This window comes from Pangasianodon hypophthalmus, chromosome 17, assembly GCF_027358585.1.
Source record: "Pangasianodon hypophthalmus isolate fPanHyp1 chromosome 17, fPanHyp1.pri, whole genome shotgun sequence".
NCBI classification, from domain to species: Eukaryota; Metazoa; Chordata; class Actinopteri; order Siluriformes; family Pangasiidae; genus Pangasianodon; species Pangasianodon hypophthalmus.
Window position 1 is genome coordinate 6434150 of NC_069726.1, and position 17328 is coordinate 6451477.

General features: G+C 42.8%; 1 protein-coding gene and 1 long non-coding RNA gene across 3 annotated transcripts in view; one reads left to right on the top strand and one right to left on the bottom strand.

Moving 5' to 3' along the window:
• Positions 1 to 5452, top strand: part of LOC128320866 (uncharacterized) — a 61401-nt gene extending 55949 nt beyond the window's left edge. The window contains exon 3 of the long non-coding RNA XR_008304459.1: positions 5316 to 5452. This is a non-coding gene — a long non-coding RNA (uncharacterized LOC128320866). The remainder of the gene's footprint in view (positions 1 to 5315) is intronic.
• The window catches only part of zswim6 (zinc finger, SWIM-type containing 6), a 54878-nt gene that overhangs the window by 8485 nt on the left and 29065 nt on the right, over positions 1 to 17328 (bottom strand). Inside the window, exons 2-9 of one of the 2 annotated variants that reach the window (XM_026943786.3) lie at positions 14850 to 15206; positions 13397 to 13545; positions 12541 to 12691; positions 6582 to 6761; positions 5379 to 5555; positions 4326 to 4472; positions 2995 to 3132; positions 295 to 558 (exon numbers count right to left, since the gene is read on the bottom strand). In XM_026943786.3, coding sequence (XP_026799587.1) covers positions 295 to 558; positions 2995 to 3132; positions 4326 to 4472; positions 5379 to 5555; positions 6582 to 6761; positions 12541 to 12691; positions 13397 to 13545; positions 14850 to 15206 — 1563 coding nt within the window. Of the gene's footprint in view, positions 1 to 294; positions 562 to 2994; positions 3133 to 4325; positions 4473 to 5378; positions 5556 to 6581; positions 6762 to 12540; positions 12692 to 13396; positions 13546 to 14849; positions 15207 to 17328 lie in introns of both variants that reach the window. The other variant, XM_026943785.3, reaches the window with a different exon arrangement.

Sequence of the window (17328 nt, forward strand, 5' to 3'; positions counted from 1 at the left end):
GCTTTTGCTGAAAAGGCCCCTGAGGCCCTGCAGGATTCCATTTTGTTTTTGCAAAACAAAGCGCTTTGCAAATCATTCCTTGATATCGGAATGCAGCCAAAAATGCTTGCTAGGCTAATAAAACTAAATTACACAATTGACAAAATTAGATCATGTTAATTCCTCCCCACCAGCTTCCACAGCCACATCAGTATCCCTTCTCTGTTGGGTGGCACATGCTCGACAGTTACATAAATAAAACAACAAAGTACAAACTTCTCCCTCATTCTCTGGCCAGTAAAACTCAGCACTCACTCTCTAGCAGGAGGACGGCTTGCTTGCGGAAGATCTTGACCAGCGTGTCGTCCAGCTCCACCTCCTGCAGCTTGGCGATGAGGTGCTCCTCGTTGCGGCACACTTTCTCCTGGGCGTACAGGCCTTCGGGCATGATCCTTTGCTGCCCGAGACCCATGAGAGCCGTCTCCACGGCCAGCGCCAGGTAGGACTCTCCCTCCTCCAGGAAGCGGCGTGCCGTGGGGAACATATGCACATCACCATGCTTACTGGAGCTCGTCGTGCCTGCTGGTGGAGATGACAGGGCTTTTAGCAATGCTATAATTTGGAGATTCCTTGAAAGTAAGGTTGCAAAATGGTGCTACATATAGTATATGCTTTCCATACTGACTGTACTATGTAATGTCTGGTGACATGCTTTTTATGGTGAACCTATATTTACAGATGGGTTAAAAATTAAATTTAGGGAGCTTTTAATGTCTGGTTTTAAAAAAAAAAAAAAGATCACCACTGAGCTTAACAACTTAGTACAGGAAAAAACTAAAGTCCAGTATGACATTTATATTCATAAATGACAGTTTATTCAGAAATATTTCATGTCTTAGGGTTAAATATGTAAAAACAGACGAGTCAACTAGCTAAATCTAAGCCACCGGAAGTCTAGTCATAACTAATCATTAAGAATTTTAGCATTTAAACTCTACTCTCTTAGTGTAAACTTTAGCAATTAACAGTCCTTCTTCAGGCATTCTTTAAAGCAGCCGGGTATTTTGACACCAGTTCACCTCCGCGTTGAGAGCTGCCTCGCAGGGGCTGGTGCCTGGCCTTGGTGCATTATAATGAGGCACCGGAGAGGACCGAGCTTTCTCTAATGAAACGGCTGTCTTTGCCAGGACACTGGGCGAGCCATGCTCAATTACCCCTCTGAGCGAAGGAAAGAGTTTTGCTGGACTTGCAAAAAAACAACAGTACAGGGCAGACTGCTATTGTGCAGATTATGAAATACCAAATAGAGCCAGACAAGAAGGCTTAAATGCAGGGAGGGTGTTTTAAAACGGGCTTGTGGGAGAAAAAGAGGAGGACCAGGACTAGATTTAGATTTCGAGGAAGACGCTAAAGCCCAGTTCTTCATCCTCCACTGCTCTCTGGCTACATGGCCGCCAACTCCAGTGCGTCACGTACATTCTCTCGGAACGCCTCGGCAGATTTAAATCCACCCTTTTAATTGGCTGTGAAAGGGCCGGGCTCCGTGGAGACTCTACCACTCCAGTGTGTCAATGACTGGCGAATGAGAGGAGAGCTTCAGGCTGGCACTGAAATTAGGCCTGGATCACCCGAGAGTCCTCTGCTATGATCAGCTTCACAGCATAAGAGAGCAAATCCCACTTAAACACCCATAAATTCACCAAAATATCAAACCTGCATCCCATAAGCATAGCTTTTTCTGCCTCCATCTGCTTCATGTAACCATTATCTTTATTATAAGAAGTGCTCTTGCACTCTAGGTTTGAGATTATTCATTACTACTGATGCTAGCTCATTTGGGTATAATTGTGAGCAGGATCATAATGTTTTAATGATGCCTCTTTGGATTCGGGGTGCCTGACCCCAGGAGGGTTTAACGTGCTAATCACGAAGAAGGGCATATAACCAGGCAGCAAGGCATCACGCACACACACCTCCACTTACCTCCTTCCTCCCTCCCCTTTCCCATACTCCTAATAAACCGAGGTTCCACTTCAAAGCAACGTGCAGAGGACAGAACATTAAGCAGCTAATGCCTTGGGCAGAACTGCTAGCCAGTGAGTGGGTGGAGATGATGCTGGGGTTCAGTAGTAGAAAAACCTTTTCTTTTCTCTCAAGAGAGAGTAAAAAGACAGCATAGTGGACGAGTTTCCCACTAAAACCATGATTTACGGGTCCTTCAGAGGCTTGAGCCAGTAAAACATGGCGGCTGCTTGAGAGCGTGCCTAGCGAGGAGATGAAGGGAACATTTGTACCCATCGGACAGTGCCAACCGAGAACTTGGAGGGCCCCGAAGGCGGCAATAAGGCGTAATTACGGTGCCGGTGATCGTGATACAGCCATCTCGCCAATCAAAGCTCATGAATAAGAGATGGGGAACAAAAAAACATTAAAATTAAAAAGCATTAAAAATGCAGGGGGAAAGAATGCAGTCACTGAGCCTGGATTAAAAGAGCCTCTTCTCAGTTTGGCTCTGTTACACACAGCGGCGTGCGAATGTGCACTGAACCACAACACATGAGGGTTAATTGGAGGAGTGTGTATCACTGCAGAGGTGCAGTACTCTACTAGCAATCCAGTAAAAGTAAGTAACGTGAGCAAAAAAAAAAAAAAAAAGCAGGGAGGTTAATCAAACATGAGAGAATAAAAAAAAACCCTCCACTGCGACCCCATTGACCCCATCAGCTCAGCTTGCTTCATAAATAAAACCATCATTAGATCTTTTTGGTGTGCTTATTACGGCTATCCCTAGCACTGCGAGCGACTCCATTAGTTGAATTGTTGAATATGTTCTGCTGGAAACTGCTAAATGTTCCCTCCACATAGCCGGGCAACAGTTTGTGGAACTTCCACGGAAAATGCTTCTGCAGGCGGGTGTCTGTGTGAGTACACGTCACCTTCAGGTGCTGTGGTGAGGCGCTGCATCAGCTGTTTGTGAGTGTGTGTGTGTGTGTGTGTGTGTGTGTGTGTGTATACCTGAGAAGTCCGCTGAGCTCTCCTCAACGCCGCGGGCCGACTCCATCAACGTGCTGAACAGCGTGCCAATGGGGTCCAACGGGTGGCCCACCCAGCCCTCCAGATTCGTGATGGTGGTCATCCCTTTATAGAGCGTTTCTAGAGACGGAGAGATTGAGAGAGTTACTCTAGTGCGTTTTACAGAACCTGAGGTTTTGATCGTGCACGTCTGTATGAACTCGCTTGTTAAGCCTATGCGCTAGAGTCACAGCTAATTCACAAGGAATTGTATGTAAATGTAACTATAAATGGATATAAAGTATGCTGTTTCTTTCTGTACATATATAGATTAAAATACTGGTATGGAAAACTTCAGGGTGGGAACATCACACCATCCTGTCGTTGGTTATTTTCCTATAACAGCACGCCCTGTTGAGTCTGCGTGGACTCACACACCCGTGCAGTCTTTTTTTTTTTTTTTTTATTTGTGTGGACTTACATAGCTAAAATACTTTCTGATCATGTTTCGTGTGAGCGTGTTGTAACTTCAGCTTGTCATGCTACGCCGCTGTTTCGGCAGACAGAAGAGAGAAGGATTTCCGCATGTCTGGCATGCGTGGCCTTCACACAGACAAAACTCAGACTTTTCAGCCTGACTTCTTTGTGCGAAAGGACAATGGCGGACACCTGAGAGCTGCGAACGCCTCCGTTCCTGCAGCTCCTGTGCAAATCACTGCAATGGCACTTTACATTCTGGCCACCGAGCTGCCTCATTTGAATGTGAATAGTGCTCGTGCGCTAGTCCCACAACAGGTAGTCATTTGCATTTAAATGCAGTTGACCCCAGCAACAGTGGGCATAAGTGGACATTGCAGCTTAAGGGGGAAAAACTGCACCCAAAAAAAAAAAAAAAAATCCTACAAATGGAAACGCCTACCCGTAAGAACACACATAATATCAAAAGGAGTGATTGATTACACAAGGCTGAGAACGAGAGACATTTTTCAGCACATGTGCCCGCAAAGCCGGCTTCAATTTGTCCCGGTGTCAGAATGTGATACGTTTACAGGACGGTTGCTTGCTTGATGGATGCTGCGTGTTACATCTTAGCCCGAGAGCGTACATGATCCGAATATTCAACTACAAAAACCGGCGTTAAGAGAACAGTACGCTCAAAATACAAATATAACTAACGACGCATGACCTCATTTGCATCACGCTAACCGGCGCTCTTTCCATCACCACCGTTCACAATTTATGTGCGGAAAAGCTTTCCTGCATGTTACACGTTTCACCCGGACCTCTGATCAGTGCTGGCTGAGATGTGAGCACCAGGATGTGAAGCAGCTCACCGTTTTTGTGCTTCCTAAAAAACTCCAGCTGCTTCTGTTGCTGTCTGCGCAGGGTGTTGACGATGGCGATGGCCAGCCGCAGAGCCTCTCGCGGGTAACCGTGCGATCTCAGCGCGTCTACCCGGGCGCAGGCTGTGGGCACGTGTTCTGGGGGGGACACAAACAACACAAAATATTAAAGAATGTATCAGGAAAAACAACCACATCCTGTATAAACTGGTTTCTTTCCAAGAACAGCAGGCTTATTTTGTTTTACACTGTTTACAGGAGCTGGAACGTAGAGGAGAACAGGAACTAACTTCTTCTGTGGACGTTCTACAAGTATAAAATGATTTAAAAAAAAAAAAAACGTATGACATGGCGTTGTTTATTATAATTGTTGACAAATCGCTCTGGTGTAAGAGGAATAAAATGTTGGGACGTGCTGTTATAGGAAAATCAGAGCGGAAACACTTACGCCATTTCCCATTGAACCGCATCACACCACCATGTTGTTGATTATTTTGCCGTGATTAGCAACACAACAGCCTTGTTAGACTGCACGGTTTAGTACAGGCATGTGTTATCTTTATGTGACGTGTTGTATAGTCATATGTATTTGCACCCATGTTGAATATTTTGTATTGGTTTGCTAAGGTTTAATGATAAAGAAACTAATTTCTGTTCTGAACTCTCCCTCTCTCTCTCCCTCTCTCTCTCCCTCTCTCTCTCCCTCTCTCTCTCCCTCTCTCTCTCCCTCTCTCTCTCTCTCTGACTAAAGCCTGGTTTATGTTCTTCAGAAGGTCAGTAAAGCACTATGGAGAGCGCGGTAAAGAGCGGTGTGGTTACAAGCTTTTTAAAATCACACTTGGTGTGACTGTGGTCAACCTGCAAGTAGTTAAGAATTTCTGAGAAACCATGAACTTTCCAGGCGTAACTTGGGGGAAAAAAACATTTTTCCCTTCTCAGATTGTACCCTAACTTGCACATTTTTTTTCGTTGATGCCACAGAAAACTGCAGACAAAGGACCGAGTCAGCACAGATGTCTTTTATCCCCGGCTCGAGCCGCTTACCGTGCCACAGGGGCCAGCCGCGCGAGTCGAACAGGGAGTTCTCAGTGCTGTCGTGGTAGCAGTAGTTGGTGTAGAGGTCATCACTGATGATGTGCTGCAGGTGGCTGTCCTGCCAGTGGAGGTCGCAGGCCTCGATGGCCCGCGTGAACACTGTCCGGTGAGGCCGAGCGCTCGAATCTGAGGAAGAGGACAGAAGGAAGAAGGCTGAGTGGAAAAGTCATGGCAGTGTTACTCTCAGTTCTCAAGAAGGAGTGGTCTGCAGTCCGAACCTCTGAAAAGCTTAAAACCTGTGTTTTGTTTCCCCCCCACCCCATGGCAGGTGTAGACAAAACAAGCCTGCACACTGTAACACAGGTGGAGCAAACAAGAGCTCGACAGCAAACTGACATGCATTCACAAAATTCCATTCCAGCACTATACAAGGTTTTTTTTTTTTAAAAAAAAACTATATGCACAGGAATGAAAAACAATACCAACACAAACCATTTAGCTAGCTAAATAGCGAGCCTACTAATGTAATGTAACATAATACATTACATTAGTAGGCGGTGAACTTCTCCATTTATTATACTGAAAGTTACTGGTGTACATTTTCACTGAATATATGCAGCTTATCATTTTCCCTTTAAAAGACAGGCTGCAAATCTTTTTTTAGTGCTCACTTTGCCGTTTGTAAAGGTTATCTATAGCACACATTTTAGGTGATATCACATAACATTAGTCTAAAGCGGATTGCGAGAAACAGGGGGAATGATCGATGTAAGCACAAAATAGCTTTAAACACAATAATAATTATGGTCCTGTAATACCTTTCCTCCGTATTCATGCCCCTGGCACCGCTCAGAAAACTCAGAACAAAGCAAAGCACTGCCTTGGAGATATCATTTCTCACAATTATTAGAGAGCGGAAATGAATATTTATAACAAAAGACTCCTTACAGACACTTTGGCCCTTACAAAAGCACAAATACCAAAAAAAAAAAAAAAAAAAAAGCTTTCATTAGAGGCTCTTGGTTTAATTCTGCCGTGGGTTAAGAATTGCAAAGTGAAGACAAAAATGCGTGGAGGAGGAGGAGGAGTCATTATGCCGTTCAATTAGTCCCACAAAGCCCAATAAAATGGAGGCAGTGGCAGATTTCTGACTTGATTAAAGGCTGAGTTTCATCTCCACACACCCCTCAATGCATTCACACACACACACACCTTGGTTGGCGTGGGCACCTTGAGGCAGAGCGTTGGTCAGATTGGGCAGCTCGTTGCCATGGTTACCATCCTCCCAGGGGCAAACGTCCACACCGTTCCACTTCTTGAGCTGCCGGAGCCACGAGGCCTTCTGCTCGGACTTACAGTGAGGATTCAGCACAATGCACATCCACAATGCACCTGGAGAGAGAGAGAGAGAGAGATGGTTAGTATACACACACATGACCGAGAGAGAGGGAGAGACGGCTAGCGCACACACACACATGACCGAGAGAGAGGGAGAGATGGGTAGCACACACACACACATGACCGAGAGAGAGGGAGAGACGGCTAGCGCACACACACACATGACCGAGAGAGAGGGAGAGATGGGTAGCACACACAGGAGGGAAGGAGAGAGAGAGAGGGGTGGGGGTTAGCACACACAGGAGAGAGAAGGAGAGAGAGATAGTTAGTACACACAGGACAGAGACAGAGAGAGAGAGAGAGAGAGGGAGAGACAGACAGTTATCGCATAGGAGAGAGAGAAGGTAGCACACACAAGAGTCAGAGAAAGACAGAAGACATACAGTTAGCACATGCAAGACAGAGAGAGAGAGAGAGAGAGAGATGGATGACAGAGAGGAATGAGAAAAAGGGGACAGAAAAGAGAACAAGAGAGAGGGACAGTAAGAAAGCAGGAGGAAGGGAGGGAGGTAGAGATGGGCAGAACAACAGAACAGAACAACTTTCCCTTTAATTCCTTCTTCTCTCCTTTACTTATGCATCACTTTCTTTGCTAAAACATGAACCAAACTTGAGTTCAGGAAAATTCCACTGTCCTTAACAGTTTAAGGCATTTAACACAATAAAACTGGGTTGCAACACACACACACACACACACACACACACACAAATCACAGCCCACTTCCCTTCAGTACTTGATTTGATTATAATGGGGCAAAAACTCTGAAATGATGTCTGTTACACGCCCAGATGAAAATCTGTATTCAGTCCATCCGACGCTTTATTACTTCAGACACATAAACACAGAAATGGGTCATCTGACTGCTCGAATGAGGATGGCTACCTTTAACGATCTCGACGAAGCCCGTACCTTCTGTGCTAAAGCTAGCGTCCCGAGCCGCCCACCGCTCTCATTTCCTTCCTCTGCTAAACATGCTAATCTGTGCTGCGCTCATTAGCAGTCCTGGCATAATTGTCTTCTGTGCGTATTCTCTGAAGGTTCCCGAGGCCTGACACACTGTGATAGATTCGTTTTAACGGGTCAATTAGAGACGATGGCCGTAAAAATCTATAACAGATATTTCATATATGGCTTAGGCACTCAGAGCAAGACATCTAATAAAAGTAAAGCATTAGTAGGAAGTATGTATATTTGATCATTTTTATACACGTCACCATTTACAGAGGGTCCAAACATCTTTAAAATAACAAAACAAAAAAAAAGAAAAAATAAAACGAAAGAAATAAAATGGAAAAAACAACAAAAAAAACCCAAAATGTAAATAAAAAAACAAACAAACAAAGAAATAAAAATGAAAAGAAAAAAAAAATAAAATAAAAAATAAATAAATAAAAAGTACAGCTAAAAAAAGAAATAAAAATAAAAAACAAAAATAACCGCTTACTGATTCATTTTATTGAGAAAATAAATACGTTTGAGAAAATAATTCTTATACAAATGATTATACATGATACAGGATTTGTACTTCATTAATTCATAATTGTTTTTAATTTGTTGTGACGTCATATTTCTTTCATTTAAACGTTAAAAAAAAAAATCGCTCCAAACGCAACAAATTTTTATCCTATCTCAAAAAAAAAAAACAAAAAAAAACATGAATTCTTGATTTCTTGATCAACATTCCCTCTTCATTTTATGATTCTTCATGAATATAATTAGCCAAAATTGTAATCGTTTTTGATACCTAACGGGGGACAAAAAGGTTTTTCACAGAATTTTGGATTCTTCTCTAAGCGCAGACGGCAGATGGATGCACATCCATGCTTACACCATTATCCCACTAAAACTCTCTCGTGGTGGGCAACTCGGTTAGAGGTTATACATCCCACAGACACATACAAACCCAAAATGACAGAAAGCGTTCATAGTGAGCGCTGGATCGATAGTGTCTTTCTCTCTCAGGGTTAAACCGTGCTCGCGTCTCCCAAGCCGAGCACTCCAGGCGTTGGTGTGAGCTGTAAGTCACGCGGCCTGCTGCATTACGTTGTGATGGATGGACCCCGCCGAGAGGCCCATGCAATACAGATCGTGTACGATGGTTTAATCACTCCCCGAGCGTGCCACAATAACGTACAGAGAATACCTGCAGCGGCCGGCGCGCACGGGGAGACGGGCGGAGAAGAAATACGATGTCAGAGGAACAATTAGAGATTTGGGGGGGAGGGGGGGGGGGGCAGACAAAGGGGTTAGGAAATGGAGAGAGAGGTGGAAGGTGTGAGGGAGGGATGAACTGAGGAAATATGGAAGCGATGATGTGAGGAGAAGAAGGGGGAGGGGAGAGAAGAAGAGAACAGGAAAGCTGGTGCGCCTTTTGTTTGGGCATCGAGGACAACAGAAGGAAGAGAGAAAGTGCAATCAGGACGCGCCATCCCAGTTCATACACCGGAATAAACCACTTTCAAAGCAGGAGGGTGACGGCCAACAAAAAGGTCTAGTTTTGCAAGTGAAAGAATATATACGGTATTAAAATGTTCAGCACAATGATATATGCATGTAGGTTTTTTAAAAAAAAAATATAAAATTATGACAGTGCAGCAGGGCAAGTATTACAGTACTTCTGCAACGGTTAGAATATTTATTTTAATAATTTATTAAAATACCATTACCTCTGACATGGGTTGGAAATCTACAAAATTTATTTTTATTAAAGGAAAATGACAATACTGAAGCAGCTGTGCAAGTATTACAGCACTGAAAACTTATTTCAAAATATTTCTTCTTTTTTTTTTTTAAATTGTTAAAACATACAGTTCCCTCTGACTTGTATCATGGGTTGGATATCTGCAAACAAATCTGTATCTTTTTTTTTTTTTTTTCCCCAAGAAATCAACAAAGTAGCAACTGTGCAAGTATTACAGCACTACTAGAACTGCTGGAATATTTTTTTTTTTTAAATAAAATTATATATATATATATATATATATATATATATATATATATATATATATATATATATATATATATATATATATTTAAAAGGGTTGGATATCTGCAAACAAACTTGTCAATGTGTTTATTTATTTATTTATTTAAAAGTAAAACAATGTTACTGCAGTATTACAACAATGTTAGAACTTTTATTTATTTAAAATCTATTTAAAAATATTCCCTCTAATTTGTCTTGTATCATGGCTTGCTTTTTGTATATGTATTTTTTATTTTTTTTTTTTTGGAAAATGACAATATTTTGTATTGTCGTTTGGATATCTGCAAACAAATCTGCTTTTTTTTTTTTTTTTCTTTTTTTTTTTTAAGGAAAAGCATTACAACACTACAAGAACTGCTAGAATATTTATTAAAAATATTAAATTTTAAAAAAATTATTTAAAAATATAGTTCTGAAGTGTCTTTTATCATGGGTTGGATATCTGTAAATAAATGTGTGTTTTTTTTCCATGAAAATAGTGCATCAGCTGTGTAAAACATCTTAGAGCATTTGCTTCGGGGAACTGCTTGAATATTTATTAAAAATATTTATTTATTTAAAAAAAAAAAAAATCATGATTAAAAATAGCATTCCCTCTGACTGTCACTTCACAGCTGTACTATGAAGCTGTACTGTTTTTAAAAAATTGAATTTTTTGTGGCGTCATCAGTCGTAACACAGTATCATCAGTATTAACAGTATATTTCTGATCTCCATATCAAGGTGTACCTTCATTCCAGTCTTTCCCTGCCAGCAAACGCTTAATAATCTGAAGACTGTAGCGCACTGCATATGGAACGGCGAGGCCAAGGAGAGCAGGCCACCATGGCAGCTGTAATTCATTATGACGGAGATCAAGTTAAGCCCGTGCGTTGGGAGAAAATGTAGCGAGGAGAATATTAAACAAGGTGCTGTATCGTAATCGAGCATCTACCGCGCCTTTACCTTCCTATCGTCTCGCGCAGTGGAGTTTCCGGCTGCGAGTCTGGGTTAACGTAAAGGATTAGAGCCTGCTGGTGTAATTATGTCAGCAGAGACAAGTCATGGCCTAATTCTATACACCCCCCCCCCCCCCCCTTTTTTCCTCCGTCTTGTATCTCCTCTGCTGAAACTCAGACACCATCTAGATGAAAAGGCTTCTGTTTCACAGCAGCGCAGATTAATTAAAACAATATTGAGCTTCGCTGAATATATTCACACGTGAACACGCTGCTTTCCTCCTCCCTTGAGCTGCTGCTTTCACGGGCCTAATCGGAGCCTTTACTACCCGTCTCCGTCAACCTGCCGAGACTCTCGGCCCTTATCTCTACCAGCTACACACACAAACACACACACACAAAAACACCCAGAACCCTCAGCGTCCTTCACCAAACCCACCCACGCAGGCCAGTCTGAGGCAAACGTGCTTTTGTTCTCTCGACAAAAGAGGGAAACGAGGGAGAAACGTGGCTGTATAAATCTGCACCGTAATCGCTCCCTTATTTCCACCACTTCTTCTTTCCTAGCCTCCCCCCGTAGCTCCAACCTGACCGCTGGTGTCACATTAAGTGTCCAGGATTTAATGAAACAGTCTTAGCATTATCGCTCCTGTCAGGAGGCTGGAGGTGGCGGAGGGGGAGCAGCCTTCATAACGAAGGCCTCTCCAATTACGGAGCTGACAGGACTAGCGATTCATCAGAGAGAGGGAAGAGACAGGAGAGGGAAGAGACAGGAGAGGGAAGAGACAAAGGTGGATCGGATGCGGCCTTCTACTCCTTTCTGCTCTTTAATGAGACAGGGCCTCTCCTTTCCAAGACTTGCCCTGAGACAAAATGGCTGCCGGAGAAGAAAAGAATAGTATCTGCTATATTGATAAATAGCATTATAATGACTCAAAGCTTTCAATGAAATACTGACAAATTTTTTTTTTAAAAAATTGTAGATAATGATATCATAGCGTGAAGGCTTGGACATTAACTAGGCTTCAAGGGCAGATGTTAATTTTCAATTGCCCTCTTCTTAAAATAATCCCCAACCACCAAAAAAAAAAAAAAACTTTTACTGCAATATGGACACATAAAAGAAAGACAATAGACCCTCTTTTAATCGTGCACAAAAAAATTACGACTAAAAAAGAACCCTCTCTACCCATGCCGAATCCTGATTTTCTCTCCTCGTGCCCAGGCACCCAGACTCGCTCTAATGTGCCCGCTGGCGAAACATGACGCCGCTTACAGCATTGGCAGGCGTGATGGTGTGGCAAGCCAGTCACAATTTAAGTGATTACAAATCCATCCAATTTGAGCCACTTTCATTCCTGTGCCGCTTCAGTCAACGGGCATTTTTGAACCCTCGTAGACGATGGAGATGATGTACGCAGTGAACTGTAAAGATCGAGCACACGCTGAGTCCCGCTCTGGCCTCTTGAGCCTGCATTACAGTATTGCAGGCACAAAGCCCTGGGGTGGCCTTAAGTGGAAAAAGAATATGCAATATTGATCAGGAGCAAACGCTGCAAATGTGTGGCAACGGAAGCGGCTTTGGGATGGAGTTACACTGATACTGAATGTAAAAACTAAAACCAAACACTGGACAATTCAAAATAAAACCATCTATCCTGAGTTACACAACTAACGCTAAATAATCTGATAATCCTATGGGTATAAGGAATTTTTTCCCTATAACAGCAGGCCACTGTTTTATTTTATTCCCAAACCCAGTCATCACTATTCATTCACTTAGACTGGTTAGACTAATTATTGGTGCACAGATTGGTGATCGGAACTGAAGTCAGACATTACACTCACCGAGTTCGTCCCAGAGCTGGCGGTATTTGTCCGTCATGGTGGTGCCCTGCTGCCTCCACAACGCCAGCCGCGGGTCGGCCATAAACTGCTCTGTGATCAGCGTCAGCATGCGAGCCCCGTTTGAGTCACGCATTTTCAGCATTTCCCTCACCTACAGAGGTCACACACACACACACACACACACACACACACACACAGACACAGACACACAGACACACAGACAATGTTAGCTAACAAACTCAGGATCCCTTTTTTAAAGTCCTCCAGAACATCAAGACATAAACAGAAAGAGCAAATCTTAATTCCAGGATGCCCAGCTTCATTATACTCTAGCAAGAACTCAGAATACTGTGTGCGCCTTTTGCTAAGGTGTAGGAGCGGCGTGTTTATATCTGTGTCAGTTATGCCACACAGTCTCATATGTGGTGGGTGTGTTTTCGTTCCAGTGGGTTAGCAAGCGCCCGAGATGTCGAAAAGACAGAAACAAATCGACACCATCAAAGAAACTGAAAAACAGCACTGACAGCAGGATGTAACAAATACAGAGCAACAAGGAGGAAGACGTATGGTGCATAGGTCGTATTATCATATAATATTACCATATTTCCTTGAACACACAAATTAGAAGACAAACAAACAGACTATACAAAAAAAAAAAAAAACTAGATGATGGATACTGGTTTCATAGTACAGCAGAGAACTTTTCAAGATAATTAAAATGAGTTGAAGATGCGATATAAGCTTGTTATTGTTATTTTTTATTCTAAGTAAAAATCTGGAGCTGAAAGAAAGATGATGGTACACATTATAAGGGATCCGAATGAACTGAGGGATATCGGGGGTTAAGGGTGCTAACCTTGGAGAAGAGGAGGTTGAGCTGCTTGCCCGAGCCGTGGTAGCCCCCCTGGGACAGGAAGAGTTTGACCTGTTCCCGAACCTGCTCCTCGTCGAGATGCCAACAGTTCTCATCGTCCACGCTGGCTCCTGCCGTGGGGTCCGGGGCTCCTAACACACAAGCAATTACGTCAGCGCTGCCTAGCACACAAACGCTAGTAAACAAGGCTAAAAAAAACAAAAACGGAACCAAAATGAGCCGAGCATAACGCATTGTGTTTGACTGAAGTGTAAAGGGGAGAAAAATATAATTTTGGTACTGCATGGAGAGAAACCACAGACAGGCGAATCGGAGAATTCCATATGGCCAATTTAATTCACCAGAACACAGCCAAGTAATATATGCAGTCCTGGGGGGGGTCTAGTTGGGTTTATAAAGAGTAATCTTTAGACCCAGTTCTGCACACGTGTGCGGGGTGGCGAGGAAGCCCCGGAACACAAACCAGAAGAAGAAAAAAAAAAAAAATAAATGGTCTGATGGCTTAAACGCTTACAGTCTTGTTATAAAGATTTACAAAGCACCACATCAAGTCAACTTCCTGCATTCCGACCGTGACCTCACACAGGCCTGCCTTGATGAAAGCTCTCCCCCACACCACTTACCCCCACACCCCTTCCAAAATGTGCCAGTTAACTGGCTTTTTTTTTCCATAATTGGAACATCCGCTTTAGATTTCCCCTTTCCCGACAAAAGTGAAATATAATACAGGCCATTGTGCCTCATGCCGGCATGATGAGAGAGGCGAGCCGGACTCTTTCACCCTCTGAGCTTTACATCATCGCTACCAGGGACACACCAGTGGCATAAAAAGAGGCGGATACTGCCGGAAAACAGGCTGTTCTACAGGGAAACTCCTGTAATATCACTCTTTGTTAAGATTAAACACCTAAACCATATTGAGTATCACAATACATCATTCTGCAATATGTAAGGAATCACACACAACCAGGTGAGCTGTTATAGGAAAATAATCACTCTGTACCTCGTCCTTAATTACCTTTCTACAACCTCACACCCAGCAGTGTTTTATTCCTCTTGTACCACAGCGGTATGCCACGTTATAACTGCTATAAACAGGCTCTTACCGGCTTCTCTTTTTTTTTTTTCCCTCCATCTTGAAGTTAATTAGACAAAAGTATATAGCTTGTCATGCTACTGAGAAACCGTCCGGAAAACTTACTCACTGTTACAAAGCTCTGATACCGGACACTCTTTCCCCTTTGTAAGTTGTTACTATGGAAACGATAATGCATTAGAATGAGTGTGTTAGTATAACCCTTGCAGCCGGAACTACTCTCAAAGCTGATGGTTTAGGAAATTAATCAGATCCTAAACCAATCAGAATCAAACAGTGCTATAAATTTCCATACACTTCATATTTTCAGCACATGTCTGGAATGGAGTCTTCCCTCACCGTGTACTTGGTTGATCTCGGAGTTCTGGGAGAGGATCTCGTCGGCGAGTTTCTGGGCGGTGGGCAGCACTTCTGTGTGGTGCACGGTGATGAGGTACTGGACAAACTTCTGTAGCTGATCGCGGTTCATCTGGAAGAGCGTCTCGGAGATTGGCAAGTGCAGCTTGACCTGCTCGGGCCGCCGCACGCGGTACAGTGACAATGCTACCACGTGCGCGCAGTAAAAAATGTCCTTGTTGCCGCAGCTGCACGTCACTGACGTGATCTTGCAGCGGTCAAAGCTGATGGCCACGCTGCACACCATCTCGGGTTCGGACGGCGTGGCCGGTTCCGTCACTGTGCCGCTGAGATGAAAACCTGAGCAAGAAAAACAGAAAGAATAGTATTTAGTATTTTTTTTTAAAATATATTTTATCACACCACTGTACTAGCAACATGTAACTTTCATTTCTTGAATTAACAGGAAACCCTTAATTAAACCACCTTCATATTTCACAGATCATGTCTGGGCCATTTTAGCCCAAGAGTAACCAAGCAGAAAAAAAAAAAAAAAGACTGCTGGATGTAAATCTGAAATGAAAAAATAAGCAAATAAATAAATTTAAAAAATGAGTCCCAGTCATTTGACCTCCATCTCGTATTTATTCAGCCCTAACATGGGAATTTCCATAAATACTGTTTATATTACAAAAAGAATTTCCATAAATATCATTCATCTTACTAAAAAACTGAGTGGGAGATACATTGGGTAATTTTAAATAGATTGTTTAGAATTATATCATACAGTTATTGTACAGCTTGGGTTACAGTAATTGTTAAGTAGATAAAAACAGGAGGATTAAACAGAGAACAGAAAGAAAATCCAAACTCCACAACGAGGGTCCAGACTACCAGAGAAAGACAGGAAGAGGAAGTGAGGGCTCCTATTCCCTGTTGGTGAACAGATGTGTGTGTTTGTATGTATGTGTGCGTGCGTGCATGTGCTTGTGTGTGTGTGCACGCGCGTGCGTGTGTGTGTGTGTCTGGGGAGGGCTGCAAGATGACTGGCGTGTGCCACTACAAAGGGCTGAAAAAAAATCTGCTGCTCATTTGAATAGCATTTGATGTCAGACCAAGCGAGGCGGAGAAGTCACATGCTGATTAGGAAGTGAAGTAGACACTAATGAGTCACTACCGACTCAGAGTCGACTCGGAGGGTCTGAGAGCATGGATTATATTAGAAATATAAAATAGTATATCTTAATTACAAAAGGATTATTAAAAATAATAATAATAATGATAAAAAAAACCAACACTAAAAATTTGCTAGAAACAATCTACGTATTTTTCTTCCTATTCTCTCTCTCTCTCTCTCTCTCTCTCTCTCTCTCTCTCCGCGATGAAAACGGCAGTGTCTTCTGATGTGGTTACCTGCTGGTAATGTATTACGAGAGACCACCTCTACACACACACCCTACCCTTATATCTCCCTTTCCTGTCTATTATACTCTTGCCTTTACAGCACAGCACTCGGCTTTTAATTCTGCCCAGCTCTCCGAACAACGAGGCTGGAGCTGGAGTAGATAAAGCCAAAGGGTGGGGGCTGCATATTTGCGTTTTTCATTTCGCTTCTCTTCTTTATATGCTGACCTTGCACTAGCCACCTATCCGCCCGCTCCCCGCAATGCTAAAAATATGTGATCTCTCAAGAAAAGCCTTTGCTTGTAGGCAGGCAGAAAGAAAAACAGAGGCTCTTTTGCAACAGGGAGCTGGAGTAGACAGAAAAAAAATATGGAGAGGAACACTTATCATTAAATCTTTGCGTTTGGATATCACTTAAACCTTTTGTTTTGTGTAGAGATGTGGAGGTATATATCGGTCGGTCACACGTTTTCACTTGTGTGGTTTGTCCATCTGTAGTTCACATAGAATCGCTCACTGATGGGCTACTTGGTGTTACTCTTGGCTCGTATCAACGGCGTTCAATCGGAGGCAGACTGGATTCCCCCGGGCATGTCTCAAATCGACCTTTAATTCCAGATGTAGTAAACTAACTGGAGATTCATGCTCACGTCTAGACCATGTAAGTGGTTTAAGTCCACACTTATTCATTCACACAGGTTACAGTCATGAAGGAAAAAGTGGTTTGGCGCAAATCAACTAATTATTGTCTGAGTGACCGCTTAATGATTTCATCCGATCGCTTCACAGACCTACACAAACACTTCAACTTCAAACTTCTACTGAATAGTGTGCTTCATATTCAAAACTATTTTCTTCTGAAACACTCCCCTAAGGAGGCGGAAGGTAATAAAAAAAAAAAAAAACTAGACTTAAAGGCCAATATAAATAAACACTGCCGAGAATTCTCTATTCATCAAAGCTTTAAATGAACCAACAGCAGCGTGTAAACACTGGAGGTAGAATATAAACTCGTGCTCAGCATTTCCGGACATATCTCAAGTGATTCTTTCTTTTGGATATTACTTTCTCTATCTAT